Raw genomic sequence first — 18,490 nt, forward strand, 5'->3', positions numbered from 1 at the left:
TGTTATGGGAAAGGAAATAATGGTTGGGGCTCCTGCAGAATCGGGATTTTTCTTTGTCCTCTGCGTGTAGGATATCGAAGAATTCCAACTTTGATCTGCTGCCCCATCAGATTATATACGTGGATTCTACAAGGTTATCCGATCTTTTCTCGCCTCTCAACTTTCCTGACGTGACCTGCCTAGACTGTGTGTGTGGTTCAACGTCATCTGCACAGCAGGAAAGATAAAAGTAAATAGGAAAGAAAGGAGACAGGAAAACTATCACAAGTGTTGCGATGGGAGCAGCATATCAATTCTGGTCTCTTTCGTGTTCTCTTTGTAGAAGACATGTAACAAAACCCACTATTTTGCAGGGGCTTCATGTTTGTCGCCTTGTACGATACCTATGCAGGGGGATACATCAGGTCTATTCTTGGTTTCTTTAATGTTAATAGGACGTTAAAAGCCGATGATAAAGTAGAACCNGGGGGGGGGGGGGGGGGGGGGGGGGGGGGGGGGGCACTTTAGTTGCCTCTAACGATCATGCAATGATATTCAGCAGGCCTATTCTTTCCATGAACCAGCACGGGCTGTCTCCCTTTGCACTTCTTTTCATATGACCATGGCTATAAAAAGGACGAACCGATACAAACTTACATATAGGCTGTCGATCAGATCAGTTATCTCACCAGAAAGGAAAGGGCCTGTTGCTAACGACGATCGAAGATATATGTAAAATAACAAATTGAGCTAGAAAGTTCAGAAAGATCCAGACGAGAGGATACATGAGTACATATACAATGGCTAGTTAGGGTAAATAACATCGTTTTTAAAATTTGAAGCTCATGGATATTTACGTGTAAACAAAACTATGGTTAAAAATGACCCAGTCTGCAAATGATCTCAGCGCAGTCAAACTTGTTACAGCCATGGTCATATGTATACCACAGAGGACAACACGCATATGTGACAGGTGTGGACTGGAGGAAATAAACATACGATGATGATGATGATGATGATGATGATGATGATGATGACCATTGAAATTGTTTTGAAAACGTTCATCTATATGATATTTAAATGGTTTAGAATATGTCAGACTAACAGATAATATAAGTTGAAATGTAGGAGAATTAACAGAAAATGAACATATCTTTGCTTTAAATAATATGTAAATCTTTGAATAGGTTTATGTACACACATGGCAACACGTTCTGGTACAATGTATGACCTCAGCTATTGATACGACAAAATAAACAATAAAACAAAAACAAAACGTTACTAAATATTTTTTAAATGGAAGTTATGTTGGTGAAAAAACTAGACTTATACAGAAAAAATCATTAATTCCACTCTACTGTATATATAACACACCGAAACCTTTTTTTAATTTTCAGTGATTTTTTCAGTTTTAATAAAAGCGTTATGAAATGGATTGAAACCATACATCTAAAACCTTTCTCCGCTATAACTCAAAACTGTTACTGCCTAATTCCTTTGATATACAAAGGGAACTTTGAAAAGGCAGCCCAGTCTCCCCATACATATATATATTCCTTTTTGTCGGTAAAAACTTAGCAATTATAGTATTAAAAAAATAACAAGATCAAGAGTATTTAGATACCAAAAAAATCCTATCTCCTCTTAAAAAATTGACGGAATTATTATCTCAACAACCTCAATTTTTCAGCAGATAGTCATAATAAGTTATTTCGAACTACATATGTAATACATATAACCAGGGATGTGTAGTGGGCTATATATACTGTCGCTGATATAACTGTTCCGTGATAAAACTGTGAATTTGAATTGAAATTCAAACTATATTGACTTTAAACTATATTCAACAGAACAAGAAATATGGTACATCTTAAGTACTTATTTCGAATTACAAAAAAAAACCTTTTCATTTTTGATCGGGATCGATTCGGGTGTTGGTTTGGCAAGTAGTTACATCCCATTTACAAGCGTTTTGCATGCCAAACCAAACGTTTTGCCGATGTGTATTACACACTTCCGTCTATTTACGCATGCGCAACTAGAAAGGAGGCTCCGAACGTGGCGACGTCAGTATAGACAAGATAATTATAATTAAATATTTAAGGTGAAATCATTCCATTTACAGACATACTTCACTCGCTAAAGAGGTGATTTTGTTCAGATAAAAAGACCATGGGTTCGTCTGGAGAATTTGGAAACCCCCTGAGGAAGTTCAAATTAGTTTTTCTGGGGGAGCAAAGTGGTAAGTTTACATGGAAATGTCAGAATCATGAAAGCCTAAATGAAAACATTCAATCAAGCTTAGCTGTTATTTTATATTTATATCGGTATCAATATGTCGTTTGTTTTCATGTCAAGTGACTGATGTGTCTACGTTGAGACTATTATCTGTTTAAAATGCTAATTCTTTGCTGGCTAAAATGGTCTAGTTTTGCCGATGTTATGATTGACAGATCGGTCTGTGAGTCACGGCCACGGGTACTTCAATACGTGTAGATATTCACATCACAACTTATATAAATATGAGTAGTGTTTTGTAAATAGAAATAATGTATGGTAAACTGCCAAATGACCAGGGTAATTTCCGGACAAATAGTGTGCCAGTTGAGTGAAAAGGTTATATAAAGTTAACAGATTCGTCACCTGGGATCTATCAGTTGGGTCATTCTGTGGCCTTAGGCATGTCAAGAACTTTAGTTATAATGAGCCGCCCGGTGAGACTAGCTACCTTTGGAGAACTAAATGGTAAGGTTGTTATGGTATGTGACATTGAAACAAGCTACCTTGCTGTGCAAAAAGCAGCTGTCAGACCACAGGTACTAACCTCGTCTGTCAATACACCTATAATATAATCTTATAGATGTATTGACAGACGAGGCTAGTACCTGTGGTCAGACTGTCAATTAGTCCCAGTAAACGCGACAGGACAGTCTGTTAACCTTTACAACTAACTGGTCACTGAGTTGATTTGTTTTAATATTTGACTTGATACTGAGTAAAACAGTGGGAAAATACTGCTACAAGAAAAAATGTATTATGAGTAACTTTTATAGGCTTCACAATAATTTTTAAATGCATAAAAAGAACATTCATACATTAAGCAATAGTCCGACCTAAACTGGAATACTGCTCTTCTATAGGGACCCACGCATCACACACCAAATCTGACAGATACAGAAAGTACACCCAGACAGGAGCATGATACTTATCGTGCACAAAAATTACACGAAACAAGCTCTGTAAAAGGCATGCATTTTTTTTTTATAGATACTCTAGACTGGTTCTCACTAAAAACATGCAGACTACAAACCGACTTAAACTATTCTACAAAATTATATACACCATCATGAAGCAATAGAGCCCAGCACCATCCTCATACCTACAGCCCACGGACAAGACATGCAAGACCTAAAAGTGATTCAATAATTAACTGTATAAAGCATAATTGTTTCAGCAACTTCTGTCTCCATCCGACAATGAGCAGCTGAAGCTGTTTTTTCTTTCTTTCTGGAAGTGACTTAAAAAAGATAGTTAGTTGTTCATCCTAACTGGACATTTGCATGTGCATACCTGTATATTATGGGTCATGGTCATTCAGATGTTTCCTCCGTCAGCCGACCACTATACACTGCACCCCTGCAGGTGGGGGATCGGGAAAAGAAAGAGGTGGTTGTTTTAGTGATGTTCGATCAGGATGCACTCCGACACAGCTGTTTGATTCATGGACACTATGACTGAAAAAAATCTTCAAAAAATACTGGTTTCTGAAATTGTTTTGACAGCTTTTTTTAACACAAAAAATGAGAACTTGTTATGCTGATTCTGTGTGACCCCTCTTAAAAAAGGATGTTGTAATTTAAATTGAAATTACAGAGATATTTTATAAATCAGAAGTTGTCTTATCATAGACTCGTTGTCAATTTTCTTTTTTTGCACATTTTCTTCCTTGTCTGATAATGTCCATTACAGACAGTCACTGTGTAATATCTATCACCAAATGTCAAATATCTCCCAACAGCTCTTGTTCTGGGGATGTTTTTGTTAAGGTCTGAAATGGTTGGCAAACATTAACAAAATTTTGGGGAATGATAACACAACTACATAGACATTATCTCGTCTGTTGAAAGAACAGATTGGATATGCTGATGATGACATATTAAGTCCTGAAAATGGGTGTGTACAACTACCTGCTTGTCACAGTTTTAACCCTTTCACCCCTATGTAACTTAAGTAGTCTCATCTGCCATGTATTGATATGGGTGAGTCCATTTTGGTCTACAGTGGTGAAAGGGTTAAATGGATGGTACTTATGACTGTTTAGTTCTCTGTATACTTATTACTCTGTATAATAAACAACAAACTCCTTATATGCAATTAGCAACTCGGTCTTTAGGAACGACTGAGTCGGCGTCTAATTCAAACTGTTGTTTATGCATGTATATATATCATACTTGTAACCCACACTCGGCAATCTCCCCCTCTCAGAGCCTGTTTATCTAAATAAACCAAGCCTGCCACCTAACCTGAAAACCCATTTTAGGGATACAGGAGATGTACCAGCCCAATGCTTCAGGTTTATCTTGCTGGGATTTCTTAACATGGAGTATAGACATGATCGTCATACAGTTGTGGGATCGCACAACGTTACACGATGTGCTGTGTGCGAACGATTAAAAATTGGACGATCATTGCTTGCGCGCATTTTTGCGGAGGATGGGCAAACGTTGTGCGATAACGATTGTGGTTGCATTGGTGTAAATTGAGGAATGTCATAGCAATATATACGGTTACGGTGAAATACATAAAATAAATTATTTAGTATGTTTCTATATTCTAGCTACATCTATAAGCTTATCTTTCTGTCTATAATTTCTTAAATTTAGAAATGGTGTTTTCTGTGTGTTTTAAACAACCTAAATCCACATGTAAAGTTACAACATAGTCTATGCAATACAGGTAAACATAGCCACTTTGTACCTGGACCATAGTTATCCCCGCAGGGGCACTTACGTAACTCGCCAAGGTGTGAAAACCAGGTGAAGGGGAGCTTATAGACCAAAACGAATGCAAATAACAAATACTAAACGTCCAGTTATGTTTCATAACGGTTATACCGTATCACATATCAGCTCTATATGTCGGGCACAGGCCAGGTAAAACTCCGGTCACTCATCAAATTGATATTTACCGGTTCTGTTACCTAGGAGCAAAACCCATTCTTGACAGTCTAATTAACGGTCACTGTAACACTGTGTAACACGCATTGTAAAATTGTACATAATATTAATTATCGTGATGAGAAATTACAGTAATATATACAGTGTACATTATTGCATACGAACCTTCCATATTGTTTTCGTTCCGTAATATTGATCAACAAAGTGTACCAAATCGCACAGTTGTGCGGAGGAAAGCTCACAACGGGGCGAACAATTGTTAAATCGCACTGTTGTGCGGTCGATGTATGCACAGTGTGTGCACAGTATTTTTGGTGCATTGTACGGTCCCACAACTGTACATTCAGGAGTTACCCCTATACAAGATATTATTTCCCTTATATTACAATGAATTACGCTGAATTTAAACAGTCCGGTCCTGAGCTGACAAAAAGCTAGAATGCCTAACAAACTAACCCCACCACGCTTCCGAAACAATCTCATTGGTCGGCTATAAACTGCATGTGCTTCTCAACCTATACAAAAAGTGCCACATACCTACAGGGCAGATATTTCCCGCTATTCTACTTACTGCAGGAAATTTAAAGTCTACAGTGTTCAGTATACTGTGACCATGCATGAAGAGGATATCCTTCCTCCCTGGGTACACATCTTGGTGTGGGACCTATAGGCTGTTGGGAGGACATCAAACCCCATACAAACAAACAGTACTAACATGTTTACCTATAGTAAAACAGAGTTTTGATATTTACATTAACAATCAACAATAAAAGGATTTAAATAGTGTACAGGTCCATTTACTTAATTTTATGTTCTGTGCAGTATAGGGTAGAGATTGAGTTGATATTCCCCAGGCCATGGTCGTTTAATTAACTTGTCTAGCCCTGGTCTAGTGATCACCTTCATTTACATTTAATATTGAAGTATACCAATGTCCATATATGTTAATGTATTCTGATCTTGTGTTTTTTTTATTTCAGTTGGAAAGACATCGTTGATCACACGTTTTATGTATGACAGTTTTGACAACACGTATCAGGTAAAATTTCATGTTCATATAATCAATACTGCTAATGCTGTAAATGAAGCAAATGTGTTGTGTACGAGTTGTCTTCAGCATATTGGTGCACTTGCATAATAATCAATAAATCAAACTTTATATAATGAATGTATAGATGTGGGTGCAAAACTGAGACCAAATTATGACAAATAGTTATTAACTTGACCAAATGTATGAGGTGAAAATTATATGCAAATCAGCAATATTAGTATTACTCCCCATCTGTGAGAAAGTCATCTGCAACTGTAGGTAACACACATAATTTTTAGCTCACCTGCAGGCCCAAAGGGCCAAGTACTAGTGAGCTTATGCCATGATGTGGCGTCCGTCTGTCCGGCGTCAACGTTTTACTTTAAACAATTTCTTCTTTGTAACCAAAAGGCCTAGGATGATGATATTTGGCAAGTAGCATGCTGGGATGAAGGGCTACTAAGTTTGTTCAAATGAATGACCTTCATGCATCCATTTTCAAGGTCACAGGGGTCGAATATGTTAAAATGTTTTAACAAATTCTTCTGAATAACCAAGAGGCCTAGGGTGATGATATTTGGCCAGTAACATGCTGGGATAAAGGGCTACCAAGTTGTTTCAAATCTTCAAAACAACTTCTTCTGAATAACCAAGTAGTCTAGTGTGTAGAAATTTGGCCAGTAACATGCTGGGATAAAGGGCTACCAAGTTTGTTCAAGACCTTGACTTATAGTCCAGGTCACTTGGGTCAAGTATGTTTAAAACCTTTAAACAATTTCTTCTGAATAACCAGGAGACCTAGGGTGATGATATATGGCCTGTGATTTGCTGGAATAAATGATTACCAAGTTTGTTGAATGCATGACCTTGACTTATATTCAAGGTCACAGGAGTCAAAATCTTTTAAAAGACTTCTCCTGAACAACCAAGAGGCATAGGGTGATGATATTTGGCCAGTAACATGCTGGGATGAAGGATTACCAAGCTTGTTGAAATGAATGACCTCCATCCAAATCTTTAAAAAAACTTCTGAATAATCTAAAGATCCAGGTAAATGATATTTGGCCAGAAGCATGCTGGTACATGAATGAAAGGCTATAAAGTCTGTTCAACTTATATATTAATGTCCTTGTATGATTTTCAAGGTCACATGTGTCACATATTTAAATCTTTTAATAGATTCTTTTGAATCAAAACACTGGTATTTTGCCTGTAGCTGTATTTTAGTCCACTTTACAGATTACAAATGAGATTCCAGGCGAGGTCTTGACCAGCATGACAGCTCTTTACCAGCATGACCTCTTGTCAAGCATGTGCATGACCTCTCAAAAAGATCATAGGTTCTGTGTCTCTAATTAGACAATTTGGGGGGGGGGGGGGGGGGGGTCAGATATTAGAGTAACGCAGCACAGATGCTAGCACATATACACATCATACTGTAACAACTTTAAAGGCTGAGCAAACTTGAAATGAAGAAAAAAACAGATTTATTTAATATTTTTTGTGAATTATATTGATCACACAAATGAATGTAAACAATATATTTTCAATTTTGTATTTTGACAAATTTCATAACAGCTGGTCCAGCAACAGCTTAATAGCACAAAACTGCCCAGTTGGTTGTTACCAGGCTTTGGTGTTAGGGTTTTGGCAGATTTTGAGGTTGAGAAGGACAATTTGTCTGTAACTAATGTTTTGTCCCAAGGACAACATTCACATGATAGATCTGCTTTAAAATAAAATCTTATTATTTTTGCTATGAACATTGACTAGTGAGTTACTCTGGATGTTTTGAAGTAAGTGTGAGAAATAAACATCTACCCAAATCATGGCTGCTCTTACAAAGTAGAGTTCCTGCTTAATATAAGCTTGTTGCAGATTCTGGAGTCATGGTTACAGAAGCACATGATCATATCTGGTTGTACCCTAAAACGCAGTTTGATTGCCTCAGTAGCTATATAGAGATTCTATGTGAAGTGCTCTATACAATTTTATTTTGCTCAATCAAACATTTCATGTCTTTGTTCAAAGAACATTATGACTTTGCATAAATGTTCAAAGGCAATCAGAAAAGTTTAAGTCTTTATGTTGTAGATAAAAAGAAAACAGGAACGTTTGTTCTTTGTATACAGATTTCGAATGAGGCACGATTGATATTTCCTTAATCACCGATTTCTGTGGCTCCATTTTATCACCAATTTTCATTGTCCTCTTTTATCTTATTTCCAATGTGTCTTTTCTTTGACATTTTGTTGTATCATTACTAAATGCGATGTAAGGAAACTATAATGATTCAATTTGGTGATAAAAAAATATCTACCCGAATTGATATGCACCAGGTTTTCTATGAAACATCCTTGGTACCAGAGATAAACAAAGCCTGAATAGGGAGGCAGGGTAGTCTAGTGGTAGGACGCCGGGCTCATGACCGAAGGGTTGTGGGTTCGAGTCACGGCATGGCACTGTGTTGTGTCTTTGAGCAAGATACTTTACTCCGCTTGTTCCAGTCTTCTCACAGCTGTATATATGAGTACGTGGTTGGGCAGTGCTAGAAATGTAGAAAGCTAGCTGTGAGTGCCGAAATGGCAGCACCGGCTGTACTGTGTACATGTCTATATCCATCATGTAATGTCTTCTAGGTTCAGTATTTTTCAAATGAACTGGTTGGTCATTGGAAAAATCACTCAGTAATGTATACATTTTTGTAGAGAAACTAAAAATTGGAACAGTTTGACATTCCATATTTTCAAATGTAATTTTGTGAGAGAGAATTTTTTTTTGCTGAAACTGATGCTATATATTTCTACATCATGATCAGAGAAAAAAAATAATTGCTGAAACTGAAGCTATATATTTCTACATCATGATCAGAGAAAAAAAATAATTGCTGAAACTGATGCTATATATTTCTACATCATGATCAATTATTGATGTGTCCATTACTGCATTAACAACCGAGTATCAAACAGAAATCACTAACAAAGAGCGGTGAAACCCTACAAGACTAAAGCCTTTTGTTTAGATCTACGTGCACATGATTTTGGTCAGCGGTACTTTGTCCATTGTGCTAGTTGTTGTCAGTAACAACAATTGGTCCAATGCACTGCTCTTATTGCTATAGCTAGCTAGGAAAATATCAATATAAACATTTGTTTGATAGGGTATGGTGACAAGCAAAAATCTATTTTTTTCTGAATTCTGCCAGTTTATGAATACAATAAGCATATAAGTACATGGATATTGTCCGTAGCTTCAGTACAGTATACCCACTTGATAGTTACTCTTGATTTATATGTTACATATGGGATTGATATCAGCATCTTTTATACTTGTACAAATCTATTGTCTCGCACTATGATGTAAAGATGAACTGACTGCACTCAAATATGCGTGGTAGATGGCAACATTTATTGATTCATCTCAAACTAGCTATAGACTGTACGGCCACATACCCCCTGTATACTATGTAGCGTACAACTGACATGCAGTTCTTGAATATAATACTGCATTTACTCGTTCATGTACAATAGAAATTCTGAATACCGTAAAAACAAATGGATCATGTGATCTTGTAGTTGCATGAGATAACAGTGATTTTTGGGACTTAAGACTACGTAATTAAAATATTGACTGAACAAAAATATACAAAAATTATTTCATACTGTGGAATTCTTCACTCTTATAATGTTAAGTTAAGTGAACAGTCCATCAATGACTCAAATTAATTAAATATTGACTGAAAAAAATATATACAAAAATTATTTTATGCTAAGGAATTGGAATTCTTCACTCTTTTAATGTTTAGTTAAGTGAATAGTCCATGACTCAAATTAGTTAAATATTCAAGAAGTGACTTTAATTGCATTGACACTCTACTGGCAGTGACTGTATTTGTGTACCGGTACATTCACTTTGGGGGGGGTTAGTGAATTTGACAGTCTCTTTTAATAATTTTTAAAACATTTGGTGATGTAGGTTTATATTATCAGGACATATAAAATATAAACAGATTCATACACATGGGTATTCAGAGAAATTATTTTTCTCCTGCCCACACAACTCCAACAACACAGGTGGCATGGAGTATACATTGGTCTGGGGGTGGATGTTGCAGTATCTGTGTTTTAGCATTCAAGTGAGGTGCTACTATAAATGATGCTGTTGGAAGCACGGTCCCATGGCCACTACAAACAGAACACATTACACCTCCAGCACACACGCAGGCATACACACAAGGGGAGATATTAGCCAGGTGGCATAGGACTAATAGTAAGCGCCTGATAAGGCAGCTCCTGCAAATTCCTCAAAATCGTATTGATTAATGTATAATATGCTAGTTGTATTAATTGTATATCTATGTATCGTAAAGCGCTTTAGAGTGGATTATGATAGCTAGATAGGGCGCTATATCAAATGTGTATTATTAATATTTTCAACACCACAAGTTTATTGTTTATTTCACATCTTCCAAATTTTACTGTTATGCAGCCATCCGTAGTAGTCAAAGCATGTAGATGTGAAAGAGAGCAACAAAACTATTCTTGTGGTGTTAGGATCCTTAAATGTTTTATTGGTAAGGATCTCTAATAAATCACTGTGGATCCCCCTACGTTGAGGAACCCTATCACTTTTATACATTATGTTAACGTTGGATCCCACTTTTTTTTTCTTGTTTATAAAACAGCTAGATATTATGGGGATGTGTGTTTATATTACACCCAATGTGATACAAGTACATGTACTGTGTTGTGTGCTCGTTAAAATAAACATCTTAAACAAGCTTATGTTATTGTGTTGGTTATATATGGATGCATGTAACATTTTTTGTCTTGATCATTCTTTTTGTATACATTTACATGTACATTTATCCAGATTTTTAATTCTCTTTTCAGGCGACCATTGGAATAGATTTCCTGTCAAAAACCATGTACCTAGAAGATAGAACAGTAGGTATACCAAGTACAACGAACAAATATTTTTGTTGAAGTATTCCTGTTAGATATCTTTTTGAAGAATAGAGTAATTAATATGAAACCATACCAATTTACTGGACAGGGAAATACTATAAGGTAATGTTTGGTATACACCGTACTGTTTAACAACAGAACATTAGGTTAGACTGTTGAAGTCTGTAATATAGCATTACAACAATAGTAGTACTTATTCTCATCAACTGTGTGGAAATACATGGTAATTCTATCCAATACATGTACATTTACATAACAAAATAACCTCATTGCATTTGGTGTTCCAAAGACAAATGTATTAGCCATATAAATTCTTTTAAATGTGTTGTGGAGACACGGTAATCTAGTGGTAGGACGCCAGACTCATGACCGAAGGGTTGCTGGTTCGAGTCACGGCACAGCACTGTGTTGTTTCCTTGAGCAAGATACTTTACTCCGCTTGTTCCAGTCTACTCAGCTGTAAATGAGTACGTGGTTGCATTGGGCAGTGCTAGAATTGTTGAATGTTAGCTGTGAGCGCCAAAATGGCAGCACTGGCTTTTTTTTCAACTTCCTTTAACTGACTATTGTACCTAGAAGAAAACATGTAGTGTTCTAATTGCTCAGGCACTTTATGATACTTCCCATCAGCAATAATGCTTCCCTAACGTTTTCCTTGCAGTATCTTTGAACCATAATACAACTCTTTGCCTGGTAGCTAATGCAGAACTGTTTTCACTCGCTGACACCTCTCACGGCATGCCATGTTGTTTACAATGAAATTGTGTATTATATACATGCTCTATCAGAAATGAAACAATAAAATGTACATTTAAAATGGTGGTCAATTGCTTGAGGAATACCATGCTCTGTTAGTTATTATACATTTTCATGAATATAATTTTATGGCAGTAAAATCCGGCGGTCATTTTCAATGAGGAGATAAAATAAATCATTGTTATTTTTATGCAGAATTTGGGAAAAAGATATAGAAAAAAATGCATGCTTTACCTTGATGTCCCTTTAAAGAAACCTAATGTTTGTGCTATAATTTCAGATCAGACTACAGTTATGGGATACAGCAGGACAGGAGAGGTTCCGAAGTTTAATACCAAGTTACATTAGGGACTCCTCGGTAGCTGTTGTAGTCTATGATATAACAAGTATGTATAACAGTGCAATCTCTACCCAGAGTTGTCCTTCCTTACACTCACGTACACTTTTGTCAACTGCTGAATGCCAAGGATCTCGGCAAAGATGTGAACATTTACTTTAGCTAATGCTTTTATTCTTTGCAGCAGTGTTTTACATAATTCACTGATTAAAAAACTTGGATTCTCCCAAACATGTCACTGTGACAACATTTGAGTGCATCATTGTGTTATACATCTTGGAATCTATCTACGTACCCCACATCAACAAAACCACATTGTTAGCACATGTTGCATTCATGATGACAGGAAGAGATTATATTGGCAAAATTGTAAAGAAATATGAACCAGCTTTTGGTTTTAAAAAGCAAACAGGTCAAAGCATTGTAATATATATGACAGAAAAAGTGACATTCTGGTGAACTTACCATATTGTATGGTTTGACTTCACATGATCAGAGGCTAATTATAATGCAGACTATTTTTTTCAGTTGACAGAAGTGTTAGTGAGTGTAAGGAAGGACAACTCTGGGTAGAGATTGATTGTAGTGAAGCAGCATTTTTATTTAATTTCTAATTTAAAATTAGAAAATGCATTGTTTTTTCCCCGTTTAACTCATTCACCCCTGAAGACACATTTGAACTCTTCCAATTCTTATGTTGAAATAGTTCATTATGAAATTTCAAGGGTGAATGAGTTCAAAAGGCTTCTTTCAAAGGTAAAGTTGTGCTACATTGTACGTAGATGAAAATGAGACATTGAACACTTTGGTGCTGTGTATTCATATGTGTACACGTGTTGACACACAAAAAAATAAGTATCAAGTATCAGAATTAAATTGTATACAGTACCGTGCTGTTGAGATTTTATTTTTTCTGAATAACAGTATTAACCACCTCTTTCAGATGCCAATTCTTTTCAACAAACATCTAAGTGGATAGATGATGTGCGGACAGAGCGGGGCAGTGATGTTATAATTATGTTAGTAGGAAACAAAACCGACCTATCGGACAAGAGGTGAGTAGGACACATGTACAAATAGAAATTTATCTAAGATGCAGATGTCCCATGTCACATCTGAACACCAAAGCTGGAGTAGTATAATTATATGCAAAATATTAACCAGATCAAACGTACCCAAACTATGAAACAATCAGTTTAGTAATGCAACAAAATGATTTATATGACCAAATGTACAAATTTTATTCCTGCCAAGGTCACAGGTCAAGGATACAAAATTGTTGTGCAGCATGCTGTACACATAGAGATGTATATAAACATGTGAAGTTGTGTGACCCTTGCTACATGTACAATACTTTGTCCATAACAGACTTAAACATGTATGATTGAACTAAGATGAGGTCAGATCATTTATAAAATGGTGTTCAATGAATCAACATACTGTGCTCATTAAAGTTCAATGAATCAGCATACTGTTCTCATTAAAGTTCAATGAATCAACATACTGTTGTCATTAAAGTTCAATGAATCAACATACTGTTCTCATTAAAGTTCCATGAATCAGCATACTGTTCTCATTTAAGTTGATAAGCATGTGAGGTTACATCTAGCTGCTGTACTGACTGTGATCAATAGAATCCATCCCTGATGAGAGGTATGGATAAGGTTATTCAAACCCAAGGGATAAAATATTGAGCAGGAAACCCAAGGCTTCTTTTGCTCAATATGTTATCCCGAAGGTTTGAATAACCTTATCCATACCTCACATCAGGGATGGATTCTATTTCTTGCTTATTACCTAAAACTCATAAAAACAGCTTCTAGTAAAGTCGAAACTGTCCAAACATTTCTCATTTGAATTTTCCAGCACCGCCGGAAATGCGGATATCTCTAGTATGCAAGAAAACACTATATACCCCTCACTACTTCATGCCAGGACTTATATAAACCTGTTTCATTGTACATTTTGTAGCTAAAATTTAAACTCAAGATTTGGACATGCTTGTAACCAACCAAATCAAATTATTTTTAGATGAAAAATTGTGGAAACTAAAAATTCTTTCTGTCAAACCTAAATGTTTTGCACAATTTTAGGGTCAATGTCTTTTCTATATTGTTCAAATTTTAAATACTGCAACAAATTTGTTGAAACGATAACAACCACTAACTGGTGATGAGTTTTACCAGAATGACAATCATTGTTTATATTCTCCAGACAAGTGACAACAGAAGATGGAGAAAGGAAGGCAAAGGAATTAAATGTAATGTTTATAGAAACAAGTGCCAAGGCCGGCTACAATGTTAAACAGGTGAGTCTATAAATATAGGAGAACTAGTGTACTTTAGAAACTGTTGATGTCACAGAGATATCTGACTGGTAAATTCCTTTATGAGATAAACAGGTTATTCATGATATCCAGTTCAGGTAACACTGAAAAAAATACAAAGAAAGAATCCCTGTTCAGTTCCTACAACATTACATGGAAGACTGGTTTTACTGATTAATACTGTAATGTATTTGGCCTGTAATCACTGTCATTTATATGAGATTGGTATTTGTTTCACACTTATCAATGAAGTAGACATACTGTTGATTTTTTTTCATTTAATACAGGTATACTTGAAAATTACATAAATATTTTGAAAATGTTGTGAAAATCTTCATTCCTATGTGTATTGTAAGTTGTGTAGAATTTCCCGAAGTTTAAGTCGAAGAATGTCCTTATGTGACATGTAAATCCCAAGGTTAAAGATCTACTTGAGTATCTGGTTGAAATGGATGACTGGTTACCAATTTGTGACTGCTGAATTTTAAATTCATCTATTAACATTATATATATTACAAATAATGTAAATAAGACCAAATATACACATTTACAAGGTCTGTGTTTTAACAAAGTCATTTTGACCTTTCATTTTATTTGTACAAATTATCAATTAATACTTGTTAATATCAATCATTACAGATCAAATATAATTCACATGATTCACAATTTCACCCATGCAGCTAAAATAGGTTGGGATTGTAAGGGAGGTAACTCAAGTGGAAAACATACAGAAAAATATGGTCTTTTGTTTTTTGAGCTTAAGTAAAACAATGTAGTACAATTTCTGTCATTTGCCATCAAAGAACAAGCTATGTATGGAACTAATTTCTCTAAACACACATAATTTTAATGATGTAAAATGTATTCATAGAATCAAGAATATAATTACATTTTACATGTACCAGAAGAAAAATATAAACATGGAATTTATGATGTAACCAAACACTATTAGGTAGCACAACAGTGATGATAATCCCTGTCAGTATTTACAATTGGTTAATATTTTGTTTTCTTAGTTATTCCGACGAGTAGCTGCAGCTCTACCAGGAATGGAAACAACAGAACCAAAAAAGGGAGAAAGTATCCTTTGTGTATGTGATCTGTACTGTGGTCCAGTGAAGTTTATCAGGAGACAGGTAAACCTGATCTTAACTTTATATTAGAACTGTACAACATCTGTACTATGGTCCAGGGTTAAGTTTATCAGGAGACCGGTAAATCCAATCTTTATCTAACTGTTTATTTTTTGTACTGTGGTCCAGGGATAAGTTTATCAGGAGAAAGGTTAACCTGATCTTAACTTTATCTAACTGTACAACATCTGTACAATTGTCCAGGGTTAAGTTATCAGGAGAAAGGTTAACCTGATCTTAACTTTATATTATAACTGTACACACCATCTGTACTGTGGTCCAGGGTTATGTTTATCAGGAGAAAGGTAAACCTGATTATAACTGTACAACATCTGTACTATGGTCCAGGGTTAAGTTTATCAGGTGACAAATAAACCTGATCTTAGCTTTATCTAACTGTACAACATCTGGACTGTGGTCTAGAGTTATGTTTATTAGGGAGTCAGATAAACCTAATCCTGACCTTATTTTAACTGTACAGCATCTGTATTGTGATTCAGGGTTAAGTTTATCAGGTGAAAAATAAACCTGATCTTAGCTTTATCTAACTGTACAACATCTGTACTATGGTCCAGGGTTATGTTTATTAGGGAGTCTTCCTTAAGGGCACGTCCTTAAATGACCATAGCTGTTAATAGGATGTTAAACACAAACAAACCAAACGATTACTTTAAGTACCTAGATAACCATAATATATATTGACTAGAAGTTTTATAGGTGACCGTAACCAATGAGACCATAGATGTGTTGTCCCACCATAATGATCAGAAAAACCTTTTTGTAGAAAATTTGTTCTTTTTGCCATATAAATATTATAATAATCTTGGTTTAGAGATACTTGATTTCTTATAAATAAGTGGGTTTATAAACTTGTCCTCAGACTAAACGTTATGACAAAAAGTTTGGCCTAGACCAATTATTATATAAAATGTAACCAGAAAAGAAATAAGTAGTGTTTGTAAAATATGTAACCAGATAAGAAATAAGTAGTGTTTGTAAGTGCAGTGTGACTAGGCACTGAAGCCAGTAAAGCTGATAGTGACGGTAATCTAACCAGCTTGATGTAATAGCTTTGGATGGACAAGGGAGTTAACTCAAAGGTAGGTGGTAGAAAGCTTGTAGTAGGCTTGTGTGGTCTCTGTATACTGTTTATATGTCTGGATATCCTACACAACATGTTGTCATAGCACATGTATTATAGCAATCGAAAGAGGTAGCATTCAAAGATAACATATCATTGATTTAATGACAATTTTGTTATAATTGTTGAAGATCATGTTCTGTTTTTGTTGATTTAAAGTTTTGGTTGATTTAACCCTTTCACCACTGTAGACCAAAATGGACTCATCCTGATCAATGCTATGGTAGAGTCTACTAAAGTGACATAGGGGTGAAAGGGTTAAAGAAAGAATGGTAATTTCTTCAAAATAAGATACAGAGCAAGAATAGTTTCTTAATAATCTAAAACAACTACTTGTTTGTAATACTCACTCTTGGCCTTTGATTGGTTTTAATATTTTTGTAAATATTTGAATATTAAAAATCAAAATGAACAAAAATAATGCCTACATTGATATTCTAGAGAATTTTGATTTAGGTTAACACACACTAAATACCTACACGAGAAAAAAAAATCCGATATCTAGCTATTTATGGATACTAATTCAATGCTTTTGGCAATAGTATTAAAAACAAAATAATTTCCCTTAGATAGCTCAAGGTTGATTGTTTGCATTTTTCTCTATTATTTGATTTGAACTTTATTAATCATATATACATGCATGCTTTGCCTTGCTACAGTCCTATTTTACTTATACTGCTATCACTTCACCTTGCCTGTTATGCTTTTTGCTATAATGTATTCATTTGCATTTTTGCTGAATAACTTTTAGTACTAATTGTCTCACTTTGCATATGATATTAACATGACTCTGCTTTCCTTAGTACAACTATTTCAGCTTCCTCTATAAAGCTATAGGCCTGTTAATATATGATCCATTGTTTTGATCATACCAATTTAACAGTAGAAACATTAAATACAAAATATATCAAATTATCTTTTTTAATTTTATTACGTTTTAATTAATTTTATAATGAATTAAACGGTTACACAAGGATGATGACAAGCCAGTAGTTTTCAGGTAGAAATCTACAAAAAATCCAACTGTTATGTAGTATTTGCACTGTAAAGACTAAATAAGATTATGCTAATGTGTTTATATATTAAACCAGCATACTTCATATTTTTGATATGATACAGTAACATTTTAATACAGTGGGAAAAGTAGAGAAGTATCCCAACCCAATGCTGTAAACAGTCCAAGCAGATATGTGTGTGTACATTGTATGAAGCTTATATCCTTAAATGGGTTTAATTATTATCATATCCTTGTGGTGAAGCATTATTTTTCATTAACTTCATCATTTAAAATTATTACAACTGGACTTTTAGGAATTAAGGCAAAAACAAAAGATCACAAGAATTTGATCTGTTAATTCTTTCAAGTTAACAAAGATAATATCTTGTATAACAATGTTTTCTTTACAATCGACTATGTATGGTTTGGGCCTTTTTTGGCCCCCAAATCCATCAAAATTGAAAATCTGCAATAGAAGTTTCAAACGAATGTTTCTTTAATTTTGAATACTTCCCCAGTACTATTATGTAAATATTTATTTGTGTTTTCAATTTTGGCTGCTATGGTAACTAGGTCATATTTGCATAAATTATTGAAATTTGATTATTGAGTCAATTTTGACAGGTTTTCACATAGTTTTTCTCTTA

General features: G+C 35.0%; 1 protein-coding gene across 2 annotated transcripts in view; it reads left to right on the forward strand.

Moving 5' to 3' along the window:
• Nucleotides 1–2,012: 2,012 nt before the first annotated feature.
• The window catches only part of LOC110465861 (ras-related protein Rab6), a 35,234-nt gene continuing 18,756 nt past the window's right edge, over nucleotides 2,013–18,490 (forward strand). For both annotated transcript variants that reach the window (XM_021522017.1, XM_021522103.1), the window contains exons 1-7: nucleotides 2,013–2,221; nucleotides 6,137–6,195; nucleotides 11,079–11,132; nucleotides 12,190–12,295; nucleotides 13,190–13,301; nucleotides 14,461–14,554; nucleotides 15,589–15,652. In XM_021522017.1, the coding sequence (XP_021377692.1) occupies nucleotides 2,152–2,221; nucleotides 6,137–6,195; nucleotides 11,079–11,132; nucleotides 12,190–12,295; nucleotides 13,190–13,301; nucleotides 14,461–14,554; nucleotides 15,589–15,652 (559 nt within the window). In that variant the 5' untranslated portion in view covers nucleotides 2,013–2,151. The remainder of the gene's footprint in view (nucleotides 2,222–6,136; nucleotides 6,196–11,078; nucleotides 11,133–12,189; nucleotides 12,296–13,189; nucleotides 13,302–14,460; nucleotides 14,555–15,588; nucleotides 15,653–18,490) is intronic.

Source organism: Mizuhopecten yessoensis, unplaced genomic scaffold (assembly GCF_002113885.1).
Source record: "Mizuhopecten yessoensis strain PY_sf001 unplaced genomic scaffold, ASM211388v2 scaffold213, whole genome shotgun sequence".
NCBI lineage: Eukaryota > Metazoa > Mollusca > Bivalvia > Pectinida > Pectinidae > Mizuhopecten > Mizuhopecten yessoensis.